General features: G+C 34.2%; 1 protein-coding gene across 1 annotated transcript in view; it reads left to right on the forward strand.

The window, feature by feature from the left end:
• LRPPRC (leucine rich pentatricopeptide repeat containing) overlaps positions 1-11730 on the forward strand; it is an 87269-nt gene that overhangs the window by 10669 nt on the left and 64870 nt on the right. Inside the window, exons 3-11 of the mRNA XM_042810390.1 lie at positions 2593-2715; positions 3349-3470; positions 3563-3621; positions 4327-4413; positions 4890-5016; positions 5987-6131; positions 6888-7030; positions 7300-7405; positions 7510-7617. Of these exons, the coding sequence (XP_042666324.1) occupies positions 2593-2715; positions 3349-3470; positions 3563-3621; positions 4327-4413; positions 4890-5016; positions 5987-6131; positions 6888-7030; positions 7300-7405; positions 7510-7617 (1020 nt within the window). The remainder of the gene's footprint in view (positions 1-2592; positions 2716-3348; positions 3471-3562; positions 3622-4326; positions 4414-4889; positions 5017-5986; positions 6132-6887; positions 7031-7299; positions 7406-7509; positions 7618-11730) is intronic.

Genomic DNA, 11730 nt, shown 5'->3' on the forward strand with positions numbered 1-11730 from the left:
TCTCCTTTTCTCCTTTTCTCCTTTTCTCCTTTTCTCCTTTTCTCCTTATGTATAAATCTCTGTGGGTTGAAAAGGGCTTTATGCCTCTCAACTTGTGTGTGGATCACAATTCTTAATGGTCATTGAATATTTAGACTGTTTTTAGGGAATCATGTTAACAAAGAGATCAATTGCTCACAGTGTTTTAGTTATTTAAGTATATTTTAAATTAATGGTGAGTTTTGGGAATCAGAAAAACAGCAGGCTTAAAATATTATGAAGGTTGAATTACATTGTTCTAAAAGAAATGATAAATATCTTTATTTGAAAAAATTTAATCAATTTTTTAAAATAACAGCATTGAAAAGAAGTGTAGCAAATATAAAAAATTCATTTCTTAAAGGGAGTTGTATGTGTTTGTAATTAGGAAAGAAAGAATATTACAATGCAAAAAATACCCAGGCAAGATGCTTGATGTGGGTATTTTGTCCTACATCTTCCTGCACTCACAGTGCTGATTTTTTTCCTGTTTCTTTTGATTTTCAAGTACTTAGTCACTAACATAAGGTATATATAAAACACCAGGATCATGGAAAAGGAACACTTTGACATTTTTATTGTACTAACAGATTGTTAGGCACTGATATAAGAGTTCATCAAGTATGATTTATTTCGCATGAGTTGGTGACATCTTCAAAAGTTCAAATCCCCATTTGTTCCTCTCTCAGTATTTTTTTCTATTTCCTTCTTGTGATCATTTTTTTCCCATTGCTTCTGTGTCTCTTCCCAGATGAGCTTACTCTGTATAATGTTTTTGCTCTAGATTGCTCTCTTGAAACCTAGTTTACACTAGTGATGTGGCACTGCAGTTCTGTTGGTTGTTTTCTGTATCAGAAGACACAATTCTAGACTGTCTATAGCTGTCTGCTCTTGAGGGTTTTTTACCATTATTTTATAGCACTATAGCTGTTTCTACTCTGTATAGAAGCTATAGTAGTTCTGTATTATTGAAAACTGCACTTACAGTGATAAGCAGCAGCTGGAGATACTGGCAGCATTTCTGCCTTTTTACTGGCCTGTACACAAGTTGGGAGTTTTGGCATGGAGATATGGAAGTCTTTAAAAAGCAGTATAGAATTATACATCTGAAGTCATTTTGGAGGCTGAAACCACTGAAGTGTGTTTCTGTTTGGGATAGAAAATTTCAGTGAACTTTTTTTTTAAACTTACAGGGTTTTGTTATTGCTTGTTTGTTTGTTTTTTGCAGACATACACCTATGTGAACGGTTTCCTCGTTAGGTGAAAATACCCCTGATAAAGCACATCTCACCTTTCTTTGTGATTGGGAAGGGTTGAACAACCTTGTTTTTGCTCTGATTTTTGTTAAATTTTATTTGATCACTTTTGCAATGTGCTGCCTTATAAAGGAACTCTTCTTTTTATTAGTTTGCTGAATTCACAAAAAAATTTACCTGCAGTTTACTGGATAACCTACAAGGGATACTTCAGCTTTATTGTTCTTTACCTCAGGAGTAGAAGTGAAGTCCTAGAAATAGCTGTATTTATGGTTAGATTTTTGACATCTCTGGGATTGAATGCAGAAGTTTGGAGCATGTGAGCATTTTCATGCTTTCCTTGATTATTGTGCAGATGTAAGCGATCACATTTGTTGAGCGTGGACAGAAGTGAAAGTGGATGCTAATGGAAATTGAAAATTAGATTTGTGCTTGTGGATACCAGTTTTAAAATAGTAAGGAATTGTTATGAACTATTTTGCTATTTTAGACATTTGCCAGGAAGTTATGTCCTCATTAGGATCAAATAATCCCTGGATCTTGGAGTGCAGTTATGAAATATTACACCACCTGAGTTTAGTATTTTGTGCTGAGCATTTTTTTTTTTTTTACTTTCTTCTTGGCAGATTTCTTTATTGTAAAAAGTGGCATGTTTTGTCATTAATTTTCTGCAGCTGCGTAATGGTGTCATTGCTTAATCATTTTGGTATCCTGTGCAGTAAGTGTTAAGTTTTGAAGATTCAGTTGCATTTTATTATATGCAAAATGCTTAAGTATTCTAGTGGATCAATATCTTCGTTTAAGTAAGTTTTAAAATTATTTATGATAGACTGTGTGGCTGTGTACCACTTGAACAAAAGATTTTTTTCCAGCTCCATTTTCCACTGGCATTCCTAATGATGGTCTGTCTAATATTTGTGCTGAAAAAAGCATTCCAGTATACAACTGTTGCTGCTTGCCAGCAGCTTCTCCTTCTGGCTTTGAAACTTCAGTCATCACACTGTCACAGTAAAAAACTGGAGGTTAAGAGTAGTTTCAGCAACAGCGTAGCAATAAAAGAAGAGTTTGATTAAAAGAGAAGGCAAGCTATGTTGAATTATAGGTTTGTTGCTTTGTTTTTTGAGTGAAATGAAAGTTTATTTATGGGTCTACATTGACGCCAGTTTAAAATACATATACTCATTTAAAGTTATAATTTCCAGCAGCTTTTACATCTGACAGAGTTGTGGCATGACTGCTTCTGTGTTATTTGGCTGACTGTTTCTTGCTTACTTAAATTAGACTTATTAATGGTTGATTATTTTTTTTTTTACTGTAGGGTGTCCAGGGGGTAACCAGACCTTGCTTTTGTTGCGAAGCTGTGGTGCTCTGTTACCAGAGGTGTTGTCATCTGAAAGAACAGAGCTAGCCCATATGATATGGGACAAGATGAAAGAACTGGGTAGGTAGATTTTGTTAAACCCTCCTTCTGGAATAGCTGTACACTTCTGTTGCTTTTTCTGTAATAAAAAAGTGGTTGCTTTTTAATAGTGTTTAAATGTTAGATTATAATGGCTAAAATTCATTAGCAAATAAGCTGTAGGTTTTACTATTCAGGTAAGAGTCTTATTCCCTATTCTGGGAGTTATAGTGACATCTAGGGGTGTTAAAAGTATCTAAAATTTCTTTTTCTGGTGCTTAAACTTGCTTTTTTTTTTTTTTATTGTAAGAATGTATTGTATTCTCTTTTAGATATTACCTTGATTTTATCTGCTGGAGTATTTCTAGTGCTGCCAGCTACTTTATGAGATAATTTTTAAAGTTATACATTTATCTCTGTATGTTGCATAGATTGACTGGCTGTGGAATAGCTTTCACATTAGCAGCAATGTACTGTGCTGTTGTTCTATTTTGAATTTTTATAAACAGATATATGCTGTTAAATACATGTTACTGCAAAGGTGGATAACAGGAAGTAGTCTGATTATAGAGTTTATACAGAATGAAGTTGATGAGAAATTATCCAAGAGAACTGTAAAATCACGTTGACATTTAGGGAGCATACATTAACAGTGTGGTTGAAATATTTCCTTAGGTGCTGTCTATGACACAAGCCACTATAATGCTTTACTCAAAGTCTACCTTCAAAATGAGCATAAATTTTCTCCAACTGACTTCTTGGCCAGAATGGAGGAAGCTAACGTGAAGCCCAATCGAGTAGGTATTCTTCAGTGGTATTTTTTTTTCCTCAATAACGGTATCCATCTATTGGATAGAAATTGTTAACTTCCTCTTCTTGTTTTTTGTAGGTCACATACCAAAGGCTGATTGCTGCTTATTGCAATGAGGGCGACATTGAAGGAGCGAGGTATTCTTTTGCATTTATGTTGAAAAGAGTTTCTAAGAAATCTGTTTATCGTATTCTCTACCATTAAAACTCATTTCAGTGTAATTCTTATAAATTGAGCAGAGCAAAGAGTATTAAGCATGATTTATTCAAGCACTGAAAAGCAATTTTTTAGAGACAGCTGGAGCCTACACAAACAAAATAAAAATGTGTGATACACCTGTGTTCAAATCAAATTGTATTTACGTTGTTCACGAAATAACTTGTTTTGTCGTTTCTATAGCAGGTGTGAAAAAGTATGAGGCATGAATGCTTACTGCCTGTGTAAGAAAATAGCTGTTTGAGAACAAAATGGGAAAAGTAGGGAATAATAGTAATTCTTCTTTTGTTACACAGGGCTTACTTCATGTCTGTCTAACTCTTTTTGCATTAACTTTTAAGTTGCAGCAGCATGATTGCTAGGCACGCGAAAGAAAAGAAAAGGGAAGATAGTAACAAACCCAGCCCCACCCTTTTGCCTATGCATATTTCAAAGTGGCAAATACGTTTCATGTGAAAAAGGGAAAACAACTAATTTATGATCATATTATGTAACAACCTAGGATATAATTACTCCGTATCTGTTCTTTTCTAATGATACAGCGCTTGTCCAGCAGCACAATAATAGCTCAGTAGCTTCTTTTCAAAGAAAAAAAAAGCCAACTATTGTTGTCTTGTCTTCTGCAGTAAGATTCTGGGATTTATGAAGAGCAAAGATCTCCCAATCACTGAAGCGGTGTTCAGTAGCCTTGTGAAAGGTCATGCGAGATCAGGGTAATGTTAATATGTTAATATGTCAATACTCCTTATTTTTTGCTTTTACATGAAGTGACATAGCACAGAAAGCATACATGCTACAGCATACCATTATGGTTTTGCATAATGTAAAATATCATCTTACAATGATTTTTGAAGCAAACAGAGCTTACCTTTGCAAGGCAGCAATCTTTCTTGTCTGAAAATGTTGCATTTTAAAACAAATTACTTTTCTTGTGCACTGTTTGAAAATTGGTTGCATTTAAACTTTTGAACTCTTTTAATTGTTCAAGTTAAAAAAAAATAAATTCAAAGTAATAGAAAAATAAAAAGATTTACACTTTGACGTTTAGAGTGTTAGTTAAAATAGATTTCTTTGTGCTTGTTGCAGCCTTTGTTTCCAATAATTAATAACCTAAAGAAGGAATGGGGAAGTGACAGTAAGTAGCATTATGATTAAAGCCACTGAGGGTCTTTCTTTTCAATTCTTCTAGAGATATCAAGAGTGCAGAAAATATCCTCTCCGTGATGAGGGTGGCCGGTGTTGAGCCAGGTCCAGACACCTATTTATCACTACTGAATGTGTATGCTGAAAAGGGTGATGTTGATAGCATCAAGAAGGTATTGCAAGTTTGAATTTAAAGAAATTTGTTTGATCTTTTGTTCTGTTTAACTTTGCAATGCTTTCTATCTATACAGGAGGAATAATGGGGGATTTTATAACTAATTTCCTCATAGCATAAATGATTTTTTTTTTTTTTTTTGCATCTGAATAGCTGGTTAACTGAAAGCAGTTTTTTACTTCATGAAAAATATTTGTTTATTGATAGTTGCTTTTCACACTATGTGAAGGTGTGGTGAATAATGCTTGCCAGTGAGTGATTTAATAATTCTGGGTTCTTACAACATCTGTCTCTTGAATGTGATATATGTAAAAGTAAACCTTAATGATCCTGTTCCCATTCAAGGCATAGAATTCTTCCAGTAAAAGCAATTTTCTTTTTTAGGAGAGTTCATATCTGTATCTTAAGCGTTTGTAAAGTCTGAATGAGGTAATATTTTTGGCAGCTCTTTGTGTAGTTGATTGTTTGAAGTATTCTCTCACCTTTCTTTAATTTTCAAGTCTAGGAAATGTTTGGAAAGGTAGGAGACAAGAAAATTGATTTAATTTTAATAATTAGTACTGGAAGGAAAGGACCAAATAAGGGGCGAAATAGGAAATGTTGCTTCCAACTTAAACAAATATTAATCAGCCACACAGTAACAAAACTTTGATTAATTATTCTCTCCTTTTCATAGTGATTGCTTTAGAAAACCATCTCATAATGGGAATACATCTGGTGTTTTAATGTATTATTAGATACTGGAGAAAAAATGTTACATCCTTTTCACCTGCCCTTTTTTACTTTCTTAATGTATTTTACTTTTGAGAACTTTAGTATTTTCTGCCTTTTGTGTATTTAAAGCTGTTTACTTAAAAACAAAAACAAAAAAAACCAAACCACCAACAGATTTTTGTAAATATTGATCCTTTATTGTATTCTTTTTTAAGTCAGTGTGGTCTCTGTTAACATTTTTTTCTTTTTTCCAGACTCTAGAAGAGGTTGAGAAAACTGGAGGCTACCTTATGGATAGAGTTTTGATGCAGGTGATTTTTAGTCTTGCCAAAGCTGGATATCCTCAGTACATAGAAGACATTAAAGAACGCTTAAGATTTGAAAAGGAGTTAATTCCAGGTATGTCACTCTGTGGTATTTAGCTACTCTAGCTACGCTAGGATGGAGAAGGAAAGCATTTTTGTTTTTTTGCAGCAATAAGTAGTATCATGAAAAATAGGTTTCTTTGTGGTTCTGAGCATGTACAGAAAATAGGATTCTTACCATTGGTTTGTGGATTTATGATGCAACTTTCAGGTACATTATTTTGAGTGTGTAATGTAAACCAATTTTAGTGTTTCACAAACAAAAATACGTTTACTTTTTAACTTGTAAAATTCATTAAGATTTGTAGAAAAGCAGTAAGTGTGGAGCCCTTTTTGGAAACAACACTACTGTAAATCATGTTGTGGCAGCTCTTTGTGAATATCATAAAAAGGGACTGACTTCAGTTTTGTTTATCTACAGTTGAAGTTGTTTGGGATCCCAGTGTATGTAGTCAGATTGATAACTCTTCATTACACTTAGTACCTTTTTTAGTTTTATTTTTGACAAGTTTAGAACTGTGTTTCTCTAAGCTATTATCCTATCATGCTACAGTGGTGATGCTTTGCTAATTTTTGGTGTGATCCTTTCAGTGGGAAAAGTGAACTTCATAATTGTACAAATTTCTGTAAAGAGTAGTCTTTATTAATTCTGTAAAGAGTAATTTGGTTAATCATATTAAAAAGTATGTCAATGATACATGCAAGATGTTTTCATTCCTTTCAGAATTTTAGTGTGATAGGTACTCTCATTATTTTAATTTTTTATTGTTTTCTGTTTTTCTGTTGCTAGATATGATGAACCTGTGTTTGACTCTGATAACTCATGGCTTTGAAGACATAAGCTTCCGTATTTTGAAGTCTTACAATCATTTATCACGTGAAAATGTGGACCAGGGTAGCTTCTTCTTGCAGCATTGTGTAAATAGAAATATGGTATGCAGAATAATAATTTTTTTTTTTGTAGTGCACTTAAAACAGCATATTTATTTAGTTTAATGTAACTGTAAAGATGGAAGAGAGTAGATTTTTTTACGTTCTTAAAGAATCACAGGTTCTAGTGCATAGTGCCCATTTAAACTGTAAGTTGAAATTCACAAAAGGAGCATGCTTGGCATGTGTAATATCTACTGCCTTAACATTAGAAGACTTTGTTCTTAAAAATTTAGAAACATTGAAAAATATATTCTTGAAATTCTTTGCAGCCTATGAGCAAGCTGAAGCAGTTTTGTAATGAGTTAAAAGAAGCTAAAATGCACTCGGCACCACTGATATTTATTTTGCGTTGTGCTTTGGAGACCAACAAATCAGGTATTCTCCTTATTTATTTTGTGTGTGTGTGTGTGTGTGTGTGTGTGTGTGAGAATTTTTTTAAGTACTTTGTCACTGCTTAATTATCCTGTGAATATTTTTAGACCTGGCTATTGATGTGATGAAGGCCATGAAGGAGGAAGGCTTGCCAATCAGACCTCACTATTGCTGGCCACTGCTAGTTGGGTTCCAGAAAGAGAAGAATCTTAAAGGTTTGTATCTGTGCTTATCTTACTTTATTGTATACCTAAGGCACAAACCTTTGCTAAAGCACCACATGAAGATTAACCAGGCTTCAAAATGAGTGAAGACCTTGCTGCTTCTCTTAGTTTGTGGCAAATGTTTTTCCTTCAGAAAGGCTTTTTAAAACTCACCTTTCTTTGTTAATCATGATACAGCTCTACAAATTTATGTAGCTTACCTTTGCATAGGAAGATTTGTGGAAGAGTTTCTTTTTAACTCTTTACATTCTTTCAACCTTCCAGCAGTTCTTCTTGCTCCTCATTACTTTCAAGAGCTTACTCTTGGTGAAACTGAAATCTGAGAGAGCATTTACAAGTAAGGTTAAGTTATAATAGCTCTCTTGGACTTCAAATCCAATTCTTTTTTTAAAAATGACTTATTATCTACTTGATAAGCCACATGTGAGTTTAGTTACAATAATAAAAACTGCAGGAGAACTTACATCGCTGAATGTGTGAGCCTGACCTGACAGCATGCTGATTGAAGGACAGAAATGCTCAATCTTCAGGATTCTTAAGTAGATTTAAGCATTTAGCATACTTTCCCCTGTTACACATGGGGATGTCTACAGGATATGAATAAGAATTGAACAAATATTAAATTTTAGAGTACAGTATCTAATTCTTTGGTTTGCGTTATTGGTAATTCAGAAAGAATGGTATTGTAAAAAGATGCTTTTAACAGAAGTACTTCCCCCAAGGGGAAACAAAAAACTGTCTTTTTCATCTTATCTCACAGTATAATGTGCTTTAGAATGAGATGCAGAGTTGTTAGTGTGACACTGGGTGACAAACAAAATGCACAAACAAAAAAAAAGTGCTTTTAGCAGACTCTTCATATCGCAATTTTATCTTAAATATACAGTCACATTCCAGTTTGGAAGAAATGCTGAAACAAGTATTCCCTAATTGTTTCTGGCTATAAAAATGTCTCAAGTCTCTTTCAAAAAGCCTTTGTGAAAACAATATTCAGGTTTTTATTAACTCTTTGGGTTCTGGTGTGCTAGACAACTTCCCAAGTTTAGCTTATTCCTCATTTCGAGTGCTTGAAAGTTCAACAGTATTTTGTCTGTCAGTGGCTTAGTTTGGTCCTTTGTGATAATTGGGAGTACAGGGTTGCCAAAGATAAGTAAAATGAAATTGTGTCATAGTTCTGTATATATAGGTGATGCCTGAATGTAGAAGGCTGGCTGTTACTACAAAGAAGATTTCACTTCGCTTAGGAAGATACAAGAGGTGCTGGAAGTGCTAGATTCAGACGTAGCTCCCAAAACTGGAGCTATATCCGTGTGTTCAGAGAAGCTCCAGTTTCAGATTGCTTTTGGTTTCTGCAAGTTCAGAGATTTCCTTAATTTTTGACTCCTACTGTAGAAGTCAGTTGTGCTTTGGCTAGGAGTTCCTACTGGTAGTCATGTAAGCACATTAAGGAAAGAATGGTTGGAGAACAGATATTATACCCTAACTCACTTTCTTTAACATATTCTAGAATGGCATTCTTTTTCTATCTGCAAAGAGTTTGGATGTATCTATTTCTGTATGACTATGTAATCATATCATGGGTGTGCAAACATTTTCACAAACTCATACTGAGCATCTGAGCTTGAATTGTCAGACATGAAAGTTACTGCCATGTGCATGCATACCTATAGTGATGTTGCAGTACTTAAAATATGTGAGAAGTTATCTAAGCATTTTTTTCTGCAGTGAAGAATCAGTGGAATTATACTTGCTACAGTGAAATAATTTGTCTTCCTGTGTGCAAGCTTACATTGATTTTTTGAAATTAAAATAGTAATTAAAAAGAAAAAAGATTATTTGAGAACCTCTACCTCAAAATATAACTGGTACAGTTAAGGGAAAGTAAGTAAGGGGAGGGGAGGTTGGAAACACCCAGAAATTTTCATAGAAATAACGGAGAAAACAGTAATGCTTCAGTGAAACCTGAAGGTGACAAAAGACAAATGAGCAGAGTGGTGCTTTGTAGAAGAAAAAAAAAAACCCAAAAAGCAACAACAACAAAAAAAACAGGACTGTGCAAACAAAGATTTAGACACGGTATCACATCTCCTACTAAAAAGGAACCAGTAATTCTTTTCTCTACAAAGTTGTAACACCTGCCCTAATGCGTATAATTTTGCATCACAGTAAGGGTAAGTTTTTGAAAATGGAAAATGACTTCTAGGGGAAAAAACCTGCTAGAAATCTGATAGGAAGCAGACAGTGGACTAAATCTTTAAAGAACACACAATATAAGCAGCAACTTGTCTAGAACTTCAGGGTACAAATGCCTGAATCGGTATATGTAGTGTGACCAATTATATAACTGGTAGCAACATTTAGCTGCACATTTATCTAATGCTTATTATAACAAAAGCTGACATGGGATATCAAAGAAGATTCCCTAACTTCTGTGTTATGGAATTGAAGCTGAAAGAAATGAGAGTGAAATGGTGGCTAAGAGGAATAAAGCTAAATAGGGCAATTGTTTAAATATACCTTAGAGCCCTTAGCCAGTGTGAACTAGCAGCCAGCACTTCTGAGTCATTTTACAGAGACAGTAGTTTCAGATGGGATATGCTTGCTTTAAGGTGCATCTTTTATGTAAGTGAGTAATTGCTAACTTCTGTAGTGTTTATCTAAATAAATACTGTTAGGCTTAGGAATAAAAATATTTGAAATGGTTTAGAAGAGCTATGTCAGTAGATCTGAAAATGTTATTGGTGTTGAGATTCATCTTGGATATAAGCAGAAAAGCGTATTTAAGTTAAGCAGAATTGTTCGACTTGGCTAATAACTGAACATGTTTCTTCACTCCTTCATTTTTGTGGAATCACTTTAGTTATTTTTAAAGATAGTAACTGACTTAAAAGAAAAACAAAAAACATTAGTTTTTTTTATTAAACTCTTCTGGTTATACACAAAGCACGGCTTGTGAATGATAATTCATTTTTTACTCTACCTCTACTCTACCTGATGAAAAGGTGAATAAGTGTGAGTACACACAGAGGAATTGGGTAGTGGTTTCTCCGAGTAATTCTTGAGGCAGTATTTTGTAGACAGTCTCAAAATTCTGGCTTCATCTCAGATTAAATGGCAGAAGTATGCTGAATGTTATGATGTTTTCCTGAACACATCCTCACTCTTCAAGTTTATTTGTTTGGAGAATTACTGTAAGCCCAATTTTGCTGCCTTTTTCCATGTGAAACTGTATTTACGTGCCTTAGAAATTCCTCTGTTCTGCTGGAACCATGTTAGAAAGGAGGAACACTTCTTGTATGAAACTTGAGAAATGAAAGATGGACTGAAATGTGAGCCCCTCACTTTTCTGTTCTTGAGGAGATGTTATGGCCATCTTATGATTGGTGTCTTTTGCATTTGTTTGTATTTGGGTATAGTTAATTGAACCTGGAAAGATGCTTTCTTACCTCTACTGGGGTGTTCCAGTGCCATTTCCAGTACTGATAAAAAGGAAGACACAGAAGACTGTGTTTCATTCCCTGCAACTGTCTTCTTACAACTTAGGTATTTGTCTTCTGGTGTTCAGCTCTTGCAGTATGATGCCTACAAACCTCTTCTTGATCAGGCAGGGTAGAGGCTGAAGAAATGAGGTCTTATTGGTCAAGGAACTATTGTGCATCTGGGAAAGAAGGGCTCTGGTAAAGATTCTAGTGTTATTTGCTATGAATAAAAATACTAAAACTTTGTATCTGCACACTTCATGTGCAGAAGACTATCAGTGCAGAGTATTCTGGATAATTGAAGAGTCTACAATAGATATTTTTAAATAAGGTGTATTAGATGCAGACTTTTTGAATGAACTGTTGTCAACAGAGACTAATCTTTGGCAGAAGAATAGTGAACTCTTAGTAATGCACAAAGTCTGATTGGAAGACTATTCGATTGTGGCTTTTTTTTTTTTTTTTATTGTTTAGTGTGGTTTTTAGTCACACCTGATCTTCTAGATCACTGTTCTCCAAAGCAAGGTATGCAAGATAGTCTGTTAGGGTGTGGGGGCACCATTGATTGGGGAAAAAAATTAAAATAGTATTTCTTTCTTTTTTTTTTTTTTTTTTTTTTTTTTTT

The sequence above is a fragment of the Centrocercus urophasianus genome, unplaced genomic scaffold, assembly GCF_019232065.1.
Source record: "Centrocercus urophasianus isolate 14NV4802_14NV808 unplaced genomic scaffold, USGS_Curo_1.0 seq_10, whole genome shotgun sequence".
In the NCBI taxonomy this organism is placed as follows: Eukaryota; Metazoa; Chordata; class Aves; order Galliformes; family Phasianidae; genus Centrocercus; species Centrocercus urophasianus.